Consider the following 17915-nt stretch of genomic DNA (forward strand, 5'->3'; position numbering starts at 1 on the left):
ACTACAAGACCGTTAGAAAAGTATGAGTATGAATGTGAGTGGTATGAATGGAACTCGAACATACTACATGCGGTGTTTTGTCATTAGCATGTGACCTATCCATGTCAGTTTTTGCACTTCAATCGCATGGCATCAAGGAATAGCGTAGCATTCATAGGATACGCACTTCAGAATTTCACCAGAAGTAGTAGGTCATCCAGGTACTTGTCACATACTGAGTTTTGAATTCAAAGAATTCAGACATACTACTTGGCTCACATACGTTTTTTAGTGTACAATATTATATTAAAGAATGTGATTTTGGTCGCAGTCAATGTTTTTCTAACCTTAAAATTGATAAACAAACAAACTTAACGAGTTAATGATGTCTTGCTAGCCTCACCATTTTTGGATTGTTTCTAAATTTTTAAATTTAGCATTATTGCTATCAATGCTACATACATGTATGAATCTTCGTGAAACTACAAAACAACCTCATGTAGTTATTCAAAATATAGATAATAGTTAAAAATGTGCTTTTATCCCCAAATTTGATGAAACGTATTGTCATGATAATTTTAAGCTAAATAAAATCAACAGTTACCAACATAGCAAAACATCTCTGGCCCAGCTCTTGCCCACACAATCAGCTTTTGCTTGGCCCACATGTCGCAGTAAATTATGGTACATGACTTAACCAAGTCTGGCTTCCAGACAAGGGCCAAACATGGACCATATCTGGGCCAAGTCTCAGCAAAGTAATAACCCATAACTGAGCCTGAACTGGGCCAGATATGTTGTCACAACTGCAATTGAAATAGATAAACCCATGAATCATTGTGCTTTTGGCATGCTATGGGCATGCTTTTTCTCGAAGCGACCTGATTGGTAGATTATTATTATTATTATTTTTATCTGAAAATAATAAAAATGTATTTTAAATTTGGGTCGATAGGCCAAGTTTACATGGTCCACATATCAATTATTAACATCTGGGCCAAATACTACAACTTATATCTGGCCCAAGTATTGTGTGCCACCTTAAAGACAGTACCACCTCTGCCAAACAAGGGCATGTTTGGCCCAAATGCTGTATGCCAGTACCAGATAAATGCCTGCTGTGCCAGATTTATGCAAAATCTGGGCCAGAGTTTTTTGATATCCGAGTAATTTCTTTCCTAAAACTTAATATTAGCATTTTTTCCCACAAACCTGTCATTTTCAATATTAGCATTTTTTGTTAAAAATTTTACATATGATTCTCATGAAACCTAAGCATATTTTAGACACACAACTAAATAACCATATATTATCATTTAAAACCCTTATAACAGCTGGAAAACATCTAGCTCTTATCCCTAACGTTGACAAAACATCATATTGTTTCCAAATCTCCTGATGAATTAGCAATTTAACTAGTTTTCATTTTAACAAAACAAAAACAACAGCTAATAATCGTTTTTTAATAGTTTAATATTAGCATTTTCTGCTTTTTTTTAACAATGTCTTACTTTCCCCCGATACTTTACATTTTCAATATTAGCATTTATTGCTTAGAATGCTACATATGATTTACATGAAACTTTGGCATTTAGCATTTACCCTCTTATTGTTACACCAAAAAAAAAAAAAGAAAAGTTGATAACAGTTAATATTATCTTGCTAACTTTCAACATTTTAGATACAAATACACTTCAGTTCATAAAAAATACAAAGACTTTGTTTTTAAACTAAAATAACTCTTTAGCCGTAGCATTTTTGTATGCATCCATTTTAAACGCCTTCACAGAAAAAAGAACAGCACCCTATGGTATTTAAATGAATGCGCGCAAATGTATGTTTGCGAGAAGAGAGACGGTGCTACATTTGACAGCAAGGTGAAACATCCGTGTGCCAGTTGCATGGGCAGAAATGTGTGTGAGTGTGTGTGAAAGCTCTATGAATGGTTCCTGAAGTGCTCTCCTCAAACATTCTCATCTCTCAGAGCTGGCGTAGGAGGAAACCAGCACTGATATGCCTCTCTGGATTTCAACCTTATCATAGAAAACTGCCTACACACACAGAACCCAGAGAGAGAGAGAGAGAGAGAGAAATATGACAATAGGCTCTGTCTCTCTCTCAGACACTCAGACGTTCAGGCCAGTTTTAATCACGGACATTCAGCGCGGTCTGAAAAGAGTCTCTGTCCTGAGCCCTGCGCTCTCCTACGGCTTAAACAATGCTCTGCACACACACGGACACGCAGATTCTCATTAAAACCCTGTGACCATTTCCCAATTGCCTCAGACTGCCAAAAGGGGAGGAATCAGTTTCTGTCACACGCAAACACACATATACATATGCGCACACACTGACGACATCTGACGACTAGTCTAATAGTTTTGGACTATTCTTAGATGTCTGTTAGATTTTCACTGACAGCCCAAGTTTAACCTTGTTTTAGCCTACGCTTAGATGTCTATTAGACGTCTATTAAACACAAAAGTGTTTGCTGGGAAGAGAGCTACAAAATACAAGCTAAAATGTTGTAAAAACATTAAACTATGTTGTAAAAACATACTGTTAAAGTTCACTTTAGGTTATAAAAATGATATTTCTGAGTGTTCTTTTTTTTTAAAATACATCTGAAGTGCTAGACATAAACAAATACAAGCTATTGTATGTTATTTATGAATATTCACTGCACATAAAAAATATGCTGATTTTGATGTTTAATTTTATGTGTTAAATTTCAGAAATGTACAAACATTATCAAAATTCTACTTTTGATTTTAAACATCCATTTAATTTATTTTTTTTAAAAGATGTCTAGCGCATTATTATTGTTTTTGTGGTAATATTCTGAGAACTTTGAACAAACATTCCATTGACATCAAGGAGAAAATTAGTTTTTTATTATTAAATTATTTATTTATTATAGAAAAATAAATAAACATTGTCAGAACATTCTGGGACACTCCATGTTATTCCAAAAGAAACATTATTAAAAACCAATAAAAACACCAATATTTTTTTATTAAAAAGATTATTCAAGAGAGATTACGTTTATTTCATAAAAAAACAATTTATTTCATTTATTTCATATTTGCATTTATTTCATAAAAAATAAAAAAATAAAAAAATAAAATTGTGAAATGTTATTGCACTATAAAAAACCTGTATAAAAGTAGTTTATAATTGAATTTAATAATGTATCCCACTAATTAAAAAAAAAAAAAAATTCTGCTTTATTAGTCCAGTCTTCAGAGTCACATGATCCTAAAAAAATCACTCTAATATTAATTATTATTATTGGTACTATTATTATTATTATTATTATTATTATTATTATTACTATTATTAACTTAATAGTAATTAAAGCAATAACAACTGGAGTAATACTTTCATTTGAAATAGGAAGGCAAGAAAGCAGCTATTTAAAACTTTACTAAATATTTAACAATTAAAAATATATATTTTACATTTAATAAATGCTGCCTCGATGAACAGAATAATTTTCTTAAAAAATAAAAACATTAAAAAAATAATATATCTGACCCCAAACTTTTGACATGTATTTTATATTGAAAAAAATGCCACAATTAAAAAAATAAATAATAATATTTTAATTTTACTTTGGATCACACTGCTGTCTGTGAGAAACTATTGAGATATTCATGTTTGTTTTTTTGTTTTTTTTACAGAAAGTGCATGCAAGGGTGGACTTAACCACTAAGTGAGGTAAGCAGACGCTTAGGGCCCTGGGGTATTAGGGTGCTCCAACCAATGCCAAGAAACCTTATTAATCATATACAGTGCTCAGCATAAGTACACCCCTCATAAATCTATATTTTAAATTGATATTTTTAATAGAAAGCTATACAATCTTATTTGTGTGCATTTACATCAGATTAGTTAGCACTGAAGCCAAATCCAGAGCTTATCTAACAGAATAACTTACAATTACTGTCCAAAAACTATTACATAGTTATAGAAAAATGTTAATTACAAATTTAAAAAAAGAGGATAAATGAAGAGAAGCAAAAAAATTACAAATTTTGTTGAAATTTTTTAGGTTGTAATTGTTTTTTTTTTTTTTTTTTTTTTTTTTGCAATATATTGCTTGAATTTAAAAGTTTTAAATGAGCACTGTATTTTTAACATGCAGTTTATTTACAAAAATAAAAAATAAATAAATCTACAGAGTAAAGAAAAATAAAAAAAAGAGTTTGAATGATAGGGCCCCATACCTGGAATTGCTTAGGGCCCCCAAATTACTAAGTCAGCCCCTGAGTGCATGCCATATCTGTGTTTCAAGGACAGTGTTATTTAGGACACAGGAAGAACAACAGCGGGTCTATAAAAAAGTGTTAAAATTTCGCTGCCTCCATCCATCTCCACTCCACTTTTATCTCTCGCTGTCTCATTCTTCTGAGCATCTATTGTTCTGCCTGCATTCATTTTCCTGTCCCGCTCTCTCTCTCTCTCTCTCTCTCTCCTTCAGCTGTAATTGTGATGGGTGAGCTGATAATTGTAATTACGTTCTCTAGGTAAAGTGTGTGTGTGCATGTGTGTGTGTGTAAGAGGGGTGGGGGATTTAACTTCAAGGGGTGCAGACCCATCTGCGTAGCTCACGTAGGCTCCGAAAATGTCAGACTATGGAACAATACTGGTCTCACACGCACACACACTTGCACACATTCACAGACAGTATAATGGGTGCACTGACTAGACGGCGGAGGGCAGTGCATCGCCACACTGACTCGAGCCAATAATACAGAACTCTAGTGAAGACCATGGGATCCAGAGCATGCACACACACCCACACACACACTCGTCAAATGCTGTCTTCACCTTCAGCCTGCACTGTCACACAGCTTCCTCCACCTCTTCCTCATTACCCTGAGCTTTCACAAGACCACAGTACACGCTAACAAACCGAAAACAACAGATACACACTCACAGGAACACACTTGTGATTCTCTCTTACTCTGATTTTTCTTTTCTTTTCTGAAAACTACACATCTATCTATCTATCTATCTATCTATCTATCTATCTATCTATCTATCTATCTATCTATCTATCTATCTATCTATCTATCTATCTATCTATCTATCTATCTATCTATCTATCTATCTATCTATCTATCTATCTATCTATCTATCTATCTATCTATCTATCTATCTATCAGCTGCATCAGTCAGTCAGACAGACAGACAATCAGAGATGGTAGGTTATTTCTTCCAGACGTGTTTACTCAGTACCAGCTCTCCCTCCTCTCCACCAGTGCAGACTGTGCCCAGACCTGCGCAGGAGTGACGTGAGCGGGCCGTGTGCGTCTGAGGCTGGTCCAGGTGCAGAGATCAGCATGCAATGCCGTTCATCTGCGCCGCCCGTCTGTGCACCACTGTCTGCAGCCAGCCACTAATGCTGTGGATAAGGGACAGGCTAACGGCATGAGCGGCCCACCCACACACACATGCACGCGCACACAGAAAAAGCCACTCAGCCAGATAATTACGGATGCATCCCGGGCAGAGGCTTAAACACACACTCGGAGCCGTCGCCGCTAACAGCGTTCATTAAAACCAACACTGCAAAGGTCAGAGGTCACCCACTGCTAAAGACGGATGCTTGCCACTCCATTGCCTAGCGCTAGTCTCTCTTTCTCTCTCTTGATTTCTCGCTCTCCTAAAACGAGAGGCAAACAGAAGGACCAGAAAGCCAGTTTACCTGCCACCGGGCGCAAGAAACCCAAGTCTCATGTTTAAATATGCCTCTAATCAAATCATCTCCCCCGCCTGCCTTCTGCTAATTCAATAAAGGCAACAACTTGTCATTGTTATTTAAAGTAATTTTCAATGTAATCAAGTGGTATTAATAAGCATGCTGCCTCTCATTACCGACTCAACCTGCCTTCCGAAGCGCAGTGTGTGTGCGTGTCAGCGTGACAGAGAGGCTGTTGTGCGCCTGCATGTGTGTGTTAGAGCATTATGCATGTGCTTATGAGTCATTGTGTGTCTGTGTATGTGTGTGTGTCTGTGTGTGTATGTGTGTGTGGGGGCGGACATGAGTTCCATGGTATTTTTGTTCTTGTTGCTTGCACTGACAGAACAGAGTTGCATCTCTTGGCTTCATTTTTTGCGCAAAACTTCAGTTAAAGAAGTCGTGAAGGTGAATGGAGGATAGATAAAGAAACAGATAGATAATGGGATGGATGGATGGATGGATGGATGGATGGATGGATGGATGGATGGATGGATGGATGGATGGATGGATGGATGGATGGATGGATGGATGGATGGATGGATGGATGGATGGATGGATGGATGGATGGATGGATGGATGGATGGATGGATGGATGGATGGATGGATGGATGGATGGATGGATAGATAGATAGATAGATAGATAGATAGATAGATAGATAGATAGATAGATAGATAGATAGATAGATAGATAGATAGATAGATAGATAGATAGATAGATAGATAGATAGATAGATCCTTTAAAACATTTCATTCCACTGAAGCTCTTTTGTAAACGCATTTAATGTAAAAGTAACTGACATGAATCTGCAAGTACTTCATTTATTCTGCGTTTCAAACGCATCAAGCCCTTCTGAAGGAAAAGTGGGATCATGACAGAGTGATCCCGCAGAGAGCTGAGCCCTAAAAAGAAATGAGGCATGTCGGAAAATTTCCACTACACGGATCATAAGGAAAAATGTGCTATCATTACGATGCGTCACATTCAGACGCCATCCGAGATGATGTATTTTGAACTAGGCAGAAATTACTGCAAGCTGTCGGCGAGATGTTCAGAGGTGTCTATTCGGTAAAAAAAAAACAACAACAAACAAACTTAGGAGATTTTTGTTTGCACTTCACATCAAAGTTGCGCCCAGAAAAATCTGCTTAATAGATAGCCAAGATATTTCCGCATGCATTTTATCTTTATTTTTCCTCCCCTTCTCAAATACATGGCGACAGAAGAAAGGGTTTTGAACTAAACGAGAGATAATGAGAAAGTTAATCAGATGCAACACAAACACACACACATCCACGAGTGTGTGCTCATTAGACAACAGTGTTCAGGGTCGTCTGGTGGCTTCATTAGGCTGTAAAGAATGCCACTGAGCACCCTAGAGCCAAAGAATAACGTCAAGAGAAGCACAAGAAAGACAGGATAACTTAAGCTGGTCTTTATTAAGGCGGTCCAGCAGCTGCTCCTCTGGCTAATCTAGAGCCTCTAGACTAATAAAGAAAAAAAAAAAAAGACAAATAGCGATCCATCACGCACACACATATACACCCCCATCAGCTTCTTCTCTCCCGCTCTGAGCAGAAGATTATGCCCTGGACGGCTCTGGGGTGGAACCGTGATTGTGAGTGTCAGTCAGCGAGAAAGAAAAGGAACATACTGACTAATAGTGCAACATCGATCAGGAAACGTCTACTTAAATGCTGTGATCTGTCAGCTACACAGTAAGGCTATTAAAACTGAAGTGTGCGTGTCTGTGTGTGCGTGTGTGTGTTAGATATCAATATAGACTCTGGACATTTAAAAAAAAAAAAAAGTGCATTTTCCCTCATGCACACTTCTGAGGGCGCGCATATGTGCATTTTGCTGCATTCTGAGCCATGACCTGCTTATCGGAATAAATAATTGACCAAAAATAACACTTCTTCTGAGAGAGCGCAGCGTGTCATCTTTATACCCTTGATCTATTTTCATAATTCAGTGAGGAATACAGCGGCGCCCCAATTTACAACAACCCAGAATCCTGAACTATATATGAAGATCCAGAGTATTTATAGAGCGCTCTTCCGTAGCCTAATTACAAATGTGTTCATGAATGCTTTTAAAAAGTGACATTCTGACTGAACACTTAGTTACTAGAACAGTACAGCTGGGATGGAGCTTAGGAATTTAGCAACTGACTAAAATATTTCATTAATTTATATTATGCAAATGAGTATGAAAGTGGCGATGACTATAATACAATATAATATAATATAATATAATATAATATAATATAATATAATATAATATAATATAATATAACTAGTTTTATAAGTTTTATCATATGTTTTGTCCTCTAAAAATGTGCACACTTCCGAGAACTAAAGCGGAACGGTTTGACATCATGACATGCTTTCTGTGGTTTCAGTTACCCTTTTATACTTCCTCAAAAAACTGTTTACACAATGCCATTCTCAAACTCTAGTGAAACTAGCTATTTAACATGTTTTTCTCAATTTGATAGCATCTGCGATGCCCCACAAATGACAACAAATATCCAAAGAGTCAGCTGTCCAGTCAGAGCAGCTTAGTTTTGAGAAACACCTGATATAATATCCAAAAGTCTTTCACTAGAAACAGGAACTTCGTTGATGCACATTTGTTTTTTGCGCAGTATGAGCAAAAGCAAATATATAAGTGGATAAAAACAGTCCCAAATGTCAAGTCGATTGATTTAAAGTGAACTATACTGCACAAAGCTGACAGCGATGTGCACCGCGTCTCCTCTCCTCAGCATCAGCACCATCATCCCGCATCACATATGACACGAGACCAGACGCGCCCGGTCCGATAAACCTCCTCATTCCCGGTGTATTCGGGGGAGGGATTGCTCGGTCCCTCAAAGGGTTAATAAGCCACTCCATGCGTCAGACACATGACAGAATATGTGCGAACTCAAGGAGGGGGGCGAAAAAAAGTCTCACACACACTTTTTAAAGCTGAAACAGCACACGCAAGCCGTGCGTAATTCTCACTACATTGATGCTGGAGTCGAGCGGAGCCTTGGCGCGGGCGGATGGAGACACTCGGCGTGCTCCGCATGCACGCTCGGCGCGGGTCTTACCTTAACACGTTCCAGCTCTTGAGGGGGTCCAGGTCTGAGATTATAGAGACCATGTTTGAGGCTCGGGCAGCTCGGGCTTTGCTCGGACAGAAATGCGGCTGATTGAGTGAGTGAGCGCTGTTACTCCGACTGTCTCTCTGCGCTGCTCTGAGTGTGATAAGCGCTGAGAACTGGCTCTCTTTCCTCCGCCCCTCACAATCTCTCTCTCGCTCGCTCTCTCTCTCGCTCTCTCAGACTCATCGCTGTGTAATATCAGAGTCAACGCGTGCAACCTTTCGCACGTATACCTGATTTAAAGCATTTGTTTTTTATGACGTAGCCTAACTGTAAATATTGTACTGTTTTCTACATAAGTATGAATGTTAAAACGTCCAAAACGACAAGTATAGGCCTGTGATGACGCCTCAGACGGTTAAACTGCACAGGTGTACTTCATTATGTAAACCTTATTACGCCAATGCATACTGAGTACTTAGTGTGTACACTCTCAGAAAGAGCTGTCACTGGGGTGGTACCTTTTCAAAAGGTACACATTTGTACCTGAAGGGTCCGTATTGGTACCTCAAAAGTATATAATAGTACCTACAATTTTAAGAGGAAAACATTTGTACTTTTTAGGTACTAATTTTTACCCTTGAGGTATTATGAACCTTTCAGATACAAATATGTTTTCGAAAAAAGTACCACCCCAGTGACAGATCGCGTACCTTTATTTCTGAAAGTGTACTATACATACTTTGTATTCCACAAAATAAGTAAAGATAATTAAACAAATGTGGTATAAAAATGGTGGACAGTATGAAATTTCCACTGAAAAGAAATCACAAGACATTGCAGAGCATCATAATTACCCATTGCTTTTGACTTTATAGTAGTCATATGAACGAAAGAAACGAAATCCACACACACGCACGCACGCACACACACACACATATATATTGCTGAAATGCTATTCTGTTCTGAATGGGATTATATATATATATATATATATATATATATATATATATATATATATATATATATATATATATATATATATATATATATATTATTCATAGGCCTCAATAAAAATTGTAGATGCTTTAAAGTGCAAAAATAAAATGACAAATCAGTATGTCAAACTAACAGTGGTGGAAAGAGTACTGAAAAAAATCATACCCAAGTAAAAGTGCTGTTACTTGACCAAAAGTGTCGTACTAGTAAAGTCAGGGGCAGATTTAACTAATAGGCAAGGTAAGCAGCCGCTTAGGCCCTAGGACATCTAGGGTCCCCTAATAAACATCTAAAAGTATAAATTATACATATACACTATATATAACATAACTTTCTATCATATTTTGTATAATGAGAGTCGAACCTATTTTTTTACGTAATTAAATATTGTTTATTATACAATACAAAATAATATTATTATAATATTGTTATGTAATAATAATATGAAGGAAAAAAAAATCCACCACCCTCAATCTAGGAGCAGTCCAACAGTCAAATGTGTATAAACATATACATATAATGTGTATAAATATATATGTGTAAAAAAAAAAAAAAAAAAAAATATATATATATATATATATATATATATATATATATATATATATATATATATATATATATATATATATATATATATATATATATATATTATTTATTTATTTTTTTGTTTATTTAATTATTTATTTATTTATTTTTTGTGTGTGTAAATTAATTTTAGGACATCTTATTATTTAAAATTAGATAAAACAAAAGAAGATTGAGTGATGGTCATGGCTGGAGTTGCTTAGACCCAAATCACTAAATCTGCCCTAGACTAGAGTAAAATTACCTGTTGTAAATATTATACAAAGTATGAGTAAAAAGACCTTTCAAAAGTACTCAAGAGTAGTGAGTATTGAATATTATGCTGTAAATTTCTGATATGTTTACATGAAATTTGTGCGTTTGTGTGTGTAAACGTAACATTCTGTAGTTTATTTAGTGCTAGATTTTGGACATCTTCTTGAAAACCTGTAATGCATCCGAACGATTTGCTGCATTTATAAAGCACCCATGTCTTCAGGTAGTTCAGTATGATACGATTTCTTTCTATGTGCAATTTGATTGAACAGGAATAGCAAGACCGATTTTTGTACTTAGCCAAACCTCACAGACAAGAAAAAAAAGTACACTGTAAAATATTTGACCTGGTTAATAATTGCATTAGTTTCACAGTAGAGTACTGTATTTAAATTCACAGTAAATTACAGTGAGGTTCTTCATAATAACAATATTTCTGTAAATATTTCTAAATATAAAAATGTACCTGTACTAGTATAAAAAAATAATGTGTATTATTTCTTGGTTGAATAAAATATTACCAGTGTTTGATTTTCTATAACTAATGTGCAAAAGAAATAACAATTTTTACTGTAATTAGCTGTAGTCATGATGCCTGCCTTAATTTCACAATAAAATTCTGAATGCATAAAATTTAACACTTTAAACCTGTAAAGTGACACTAATGTAATTAATACTGTGAAAAAAATACAGTAACATGTTCTGAAATTCTAGGAATAAAATCAGTGTAGTGACTGCAGTTTAAGTGAAGTTTATTCATAAACTAATTTCGAGAGGATCACGTGCTTATGATTGACACGGCTGGCCCCAAGTCAAGCTAATGTACGAACCACCAATCAGACTACTCCTAACCAAGTATAAATAACCAAACACCTTACCTTTAGTCATCTTAGTCTTGAAGAATCCCCCCTTCCACCCCTTCGCCTCCTCCTTTGTCTACTGGGCAGCACGGCGGCCCAGTGGCTAGCACTGCAGCCTCACAGCAAAATGCCTCTGCTTCGGGCATCTACCCAGACGGTCAGCAGTTTCGTGTGGAGTTCATGTTCTCCCCGTGCTTCGTGGGTTTTCCCTGGGTCCTCCGGTTTCCTCCCACACTCCCAAAAACATGACACTTAAGTAAATTGACTAATCCAAATTAGCACCAAATTGGATTCAATTCTGTCAGCAACGCATCACCTTAGCAACCCTCACGCAGCAGGAGGGAGGGGGGTTCTCGAGATCTACCCAAGCTCAAACTCCCCTCTCGCCCTGCAACGGGAGGGAGCCCCGGGCTCGAGGCTCTCATGAGCTCGGGGCTCTCTCCCGGGACAGCATGCCAAACTAGCTTATTACCAATCATCAGCTAAGTGTGAACTCTTGAAAGGAAAGTAGTGAAAAAAAAAGTACAGATGCAGCACTAAAAATGTACTAAAGGGAAAGTAAAAGTAAACTTAAAGCTACTTGGTAAATTCTGGATAAAAACTACTCAATTGCAGTAATTTGAGCGTTTGTAATTTGATACTTTACACCACTGCAAACTAATAAGTATTATAATAAGTATTTTATAACACAATTAGTATATCCTAAAACATTTTGTTGCAATGGTGTCCAAGAAAAGTAAATTGCATAACACTTTTTGGGAACATTTTCATCTTTAAAAAGGCTATCTTAAAATTGAAATGTTGTTCATCATAAATGGTTACAAGTAGAATAGGGGAAAAAACGTTTTGGTCTGTGAGTCAAACGAGTAGACAGACTCCCCCATCCATACACGTGATATTATTGTATCTGACAAGGCTCACTTCCTGTTTGACACATCACCACATCCTGTTTTAGGGCTACCACCTTGTCTGTACTTAAACTGCAGCTTACTAACACACACTAACACTGCCAAGTCAGATTAATGGAGGTAAAACCACATGCTACTGGATGCTGTGTTTGATTAATGAAAACCTATTTAGCTGTCTTATTAATCTTCTGCACGTTTATGAAACATATATGCATGATGTGCAGGTTCTTCGTATATCTATTGCTCAATTCCAAGAGGTCAGAGTTCTTCTGCTTCCTTCTTTTTACTGTTCCAAGAGCAAAAGGCAAATAAAAGTCCTTTAAGTTACAATATAACAAACAAGAATCTTCTTCTCTTGCAGTAAATGGCCAGACTTTACAATATGGTTAATTAATTAATGTTATTTAATGTATTTACTAACATCATAACATTTGCTAGTATTAATAAACCATGGTTTAGCATTTGATAATGCATTATTAAAATCTAAATGTGTGCTTGTTAACATTTAATGCACTGTGAATATGAACTAACAATGAATGAGCTTATTAACTAACAAAAAAGATGAATAAATACTGCAATAAATGGATTTCACATATACATTCATTAACTAATACAACTTTATTGTAAAGCGTGACCCAAAAAAATTATATATCTTATGTAAAACATGCAATATTAGGATGCACTTGCAAGACTTTTGAATTCTACTGTAGCATATTGTGGAGTGAAACAAGCAGTAGTGTAAAGTAACAAATGACAAATAATTGAGTTGTTTTTTCAGGAATTGTAATTTATTAGGTAGTTTTTAAAATGTGTGTATATATGTATGTTTATAGTTAATAGTTAATAGTTATAGTTAACACACAATCACTTTAGCAAAAAAACTTTCCTCAGGATGATATGGTTATCATCCTCAGGATGATAAATAGAACTGTAGGTGTACATATATCTAAAAAACATTATTTTGAGAGTACCACTTAATTAAAAATGTGCTCAAATGTTTCAGAACATGATGTTCATTTGCTTCTATGACTGGCAGAACATGTACTAAGATGTAATTGTCGAATTTTTGAAAGAACGACACAAATTATAAAAAGAAAAATGGGAAGAAAGAATAATAGTACTATTGCTATGGGGTTGCATGTTTTTCACAAAACATATAAGGAAACAAATGAAATAATTAATTTTCCCCTTCAAATAAAAATATAAACAGAGAATTTTTATGTCAGTAACAGTAATAACAACCTAAATTGACATTCACAGAATTTAGCATGACACATCTGATGTTGAGCATTACTATAGCAGTGTTTAAAATGTGTGTGATAATTAGTGTACTCTCTTATACATGTTAGTGTTTACTTTCTCAGTTTGAAAAAAATATATATTCATAATGAGCTTTCATTCATTATGTGATTTTTATAACCTTCTGTTTCTGGTGGCTGTGTATTGCAGGAGTGGAAAATATACATAGTTCTTCAATTAGTTCACTGTAAAAAAATAGATGTTAATTAGTTTGTCTCTTTGTTTTATTTTCTGTTTTACACATTCATATTGCAGTATAGAAATGCCTTGATCTCTACTCTGACAACATTTGATGTTAAAAAGTTTCTTGAAGTATATTTTATTGACATAGTCAGAAGTAATGTAGTCATGAATTGTCATGTAAATTATGGGACAAACTATGGTCCTGAAATTGTTGCTGCTTATTGAAATTGCTTCTTTAAAAAAAGCTAAAACAACATGATTCTTGACTGTAGTTTTTTTGTGACAATTTAATTGTTTTATGTTCAATCGACTTAAAATTATAAAAACTATTAAGCTTAAATAACCGATTTGTGTTAGGATAACATGAAAGGATTATGTGGAATACAGTGTATACAGTCTATAGACTAAAAACATAATACATGACATCATGATTTTGTAAAAAAAAATAATAATAAAAAAAACATGTACAAATAATGTTGTTTTCATGTTGTTGAAAATAGCCTTAATTTAAGCGGCTAATTCAAAGTTTGTGTAACACTTTACTTGAAGGGGTGCTTATTAGACTGTCACGAAACCATGGTAATCATGAGCTGGCATGTCATAAATAAGTATGAGATTTTATGTATGCTTATGGAAACAGTCATTAAGTGTCATTACAATTATAATGGCCTCATGAAAATCATGTTTATGCCAGATTTATGACCAGTCATGTTATCTTGTATCTCATGTTATCTTATAATGAAAGTTGTCATAGCAAATAGACTGACAGGCTTTGGTATCTTTGGTAAATGACAAAGACAAATGTATGTATTAATTTACGTCAAATTATTATAAAGACATCTCAAATAATGTCAAGTGGAATTTAAAATGACATAAATGAGCTAATGACACAATGACCGTTGTCATAAACATACATAATATCTCCTTAATATTCATAAAAGGCTGAAATCTCTCTGTAGTTATTCAGCAACCCTCCTCATTGTAAATGAATATTAGCTGCTTCAGTCCAACATCGGCATTACCAGGATGATGAAGATGAAACCAAAGTGAACATTTCAGCAAGACAATGATCCAAAACACAGCTAAAAATAAATAAATAAATAAAAACTCAAATGGTTTCAGAGAAAGAAAATGGAGTAGAATGGCCCAGCCAGTCACCTGACTTGAACCCAATAGAAAATACAAAATAAAGATCAGATTTGATAGATGAGACCCACAGAACCATCAAGATTTTTACACTCAGTTGAAGTCTTTGAAAATAAAATCACATCTGAGCAATGCATTATGTTATTCTCCATATAAGAAAATCAGTAGTGAGGTGGTTTTACAATTACAAATTTGAAAAAAAAAATAAAAATAAATAAAATTCCTAAAAGGCGAGAAACAAAGAGCCCTTAACTTCAATGTGTATTAATAAAAAATGTTAATTCAGGCCAATATGGTTCTAAATAGAACTGTTTCTGTGTGTAAAGAACCTTGCCGCTGGGTAGTTGAGCTCAGGAAAATCTGTGAAAACCAGTAACAAAAAGACGGAAATCACTTCAGCCTAAAATGTTTCTTCAGGAATACGGGTAAATGGTTCTAAACAAAAATGTTCCTATGTGTAAATTAATAAAGTGTCATGATAATAAAGCAGTCATGGCAGTCTTATGAACACCTCATCAGGTAAATTTGAACACTATTAACATTCGCCATTAAGCATTTGCTTTTGCAAATTTATAAGTGTATCAGTTAAACTTATTTCACCACATTCCTATAAAATGACCCATAAACCACAGCTCCACCGCTTTTGGCTGAGACATGCACTTGGTTAATATACGTTACAACCTCGCCGACCAATCACGCTAAACATGCCTGTTTAACAAACCCACAAGAAAGCAGAATCCTGGTTTCTGGAAAGCAGTGGGTTTGTGTGGGTGTGAGAGTGTTATTCTTAAACACTGCATCTTAAAACATGTGCAACATGTTCCTTCTCCACCCATCATCCACTCACTGGCGGCCTGTAATCTTGTTAGCGACCATATTTACACACATTCACACACACCTCTCAGGTTCCTTTTTAAAGCACGGCGATGTATAAGCGAGAAAACTCAAAACTCATTCCCGTCGTCTCCCCAACCAAAATAAGAAACACTGACCCTAGACGTCAGCCTTAATTCACAGCTAGCTCCCATAATCTGTATAATCTAAATAAAGTATGTATAACATTCCTCCCTCTCTTCCTCTGTCAGCATCTATTCAGTCAAAATAAAAGGAAAAAGGACATAAGAAAATGAGGCAGACAATAAAACAGATGAAAGCACGCACACGAGCGCGAGGATGAAATAACTATGAGGGGATTATTTCATAAACGACGATATTTCCTTTCTTCTGAAATCCATTTGATGCTGTCAAATAAGCCCAAAGCCATACGCCCACGTGCACATTGTCTTAAAAAGAGCGATTTGATGAGGATCTATTCTGCCTAACCAGGCGGAAATAAAGTGCTGCCACTGTTCACAGTCAAAGCTTCATGAAGCCGTCCATCCAGGGAGGACAGGAATAACGCTGAGATTGGAGAGCTTTTTGAATGTAGTGTACTTATAAAATGCGTGCTTATATTTTTCTCAACATGATGAAGATCAATGTAAATGGTGAGGACAGATGACCTTATAGTCTATAGTCAAAATGAGAATAAAATTGACATTCCTAATAGGACACATACATTGTGGAGATGTCTATTTGATGTTTGCGTATATAATGACTTATTTTTTAGAAGATTTGCTCATCTGTAATACGTCTATGTGATGTCTCATGTAAGATGGTAAATATATGTTTATAGTAAGCCTTTAAGACAGCCATTTTATCTTTGTACACAGATGTTTTCCAGACCAACACTGTCATTATTTACATTAGATTAGCGGAAAGGAGATATGAAGAATAGCTGGCTTACATTGATTTCCATAGTCTTTCTATAGAAGTTGATGGATGCCAGCAACCAGCGTCCTTCAAAATATTTTCTTTTGTGTTCAAAGTAAGAAACTCATAAAGGTTTAAAACCACATGAGGGAGAATAAATAAAGAGGTAATTTGCATCATTGGCTGAATGATCCCTTAAAAAATATGTCTAGAAGATGTACATATATACATAGCTAATGAATACAACCCTTAGCTGAATACAGAAAGTACATGTAAATTGACATTAAATATACTTAAAAAATTAAAATAAGTGCAAAACAGAAACATTTAAGACATGAATACCAATACCAATATAAATACCGGTGAAATATCGACAACATTCTCTTTGTTTTTGCATTAAATGGTTCTTCAGGATGATATGGTTCTAAATGTAAATGTACAATGTGTAAATAACCATTTTTATTACACCTAGGTGAAGCTAAGATCCAGAAAACTAGTAACGAGTTGGATTGGCAGTTATAGATTTGAACAAAATCAACAACAAAAAAGGCTTGAATCAATTTCAACATAAAATCAATTTCAACATAAAGATTTTTCTGAATTATGTGGTACTGAATAGAACTGTGACTAATGTACAAATGACATATTTTAGGGTGTTGTTGGGTGGTTCATCTCCAGAAAACTAGTTTTTAAGTGCTTTGACATTTACAAATTTGAAAAACAAAAAGCAATTTGTTTTATAAAGTAAAAAAGGTTAATAAAGAACTCTACACTGTTTGGATGTTGTTGTTGTTTTTTTTTTTTTTTTACAAACATGATTCTATAAACAGTGGGGTACAACCAAGGTTATAATAGTTTTGGATTTTTCATTAGTTTTAGTTTCTATTTCGTTTTGACTTTTTGTTTTCAAATTCAGTTTAATTAGATTTAGAGGTAGATTTCTTAGTTTTTATTAGTTTCTATATTTAAAAAATGTCTTAGTTTTAGTTTAGTTTTTATTAGTTTCAGTTTTTTTTTTTTTCTCAATGAGGATAATTGTTAGGTGCAAGATTCAAAATCAACAGGATAAATATTGTACAATAAAAACTCAGTCATACATTTTTTTGAA

The 17915-nt window shown here is 35.0% G+C and overlaps 1 protein-coding gene across 25 annotated transcripts in view; it reads right to left on the reverse strand.

The window, feature by feature from the left end:
- celf2 (cugbp, Elav-like family member 2) overlaps positions 1-17915 on the reverse strand; it is a 439402-nt gene that overhangs the window by 240756 nt on the left and 180731 nt on the right. For 24 of the 25 annotated variants that reach the window (XM_087246169.1, XM_087246167.1, NM_194401.2 and 21 more), the window contains exon 1: positions 8827-8957. The exons of the other annotated variant lie outside the window; for it this stretch is intronic. In XM_087246169.1, the coding sequence (XP_087102295.1) occupies positions 8827-8879 (53 nt within the window). In that variant the 5' untranslated portion in view covers positions 8880-8957. Of the gene's footprint in view, positions 1-8826; positions 8958-17915 lie in introns of those variants that run through there. 25 annotated transcript variants of the gene reach the window in all.

This window comes from Danio rerio, chromosome 4, assembly GCF_052040795.2.
Source record: "Danio rerio strain M-AB ecotype USA chromosome 4, GRCz13ab, whole genome shotgun sequence".
Classification (NCBI taxonomy): Eukaryota; Metazoa; Chordata; class Actinopteri; order Cypriniformes; family Danionidae; genus Danio; species Danio rerio.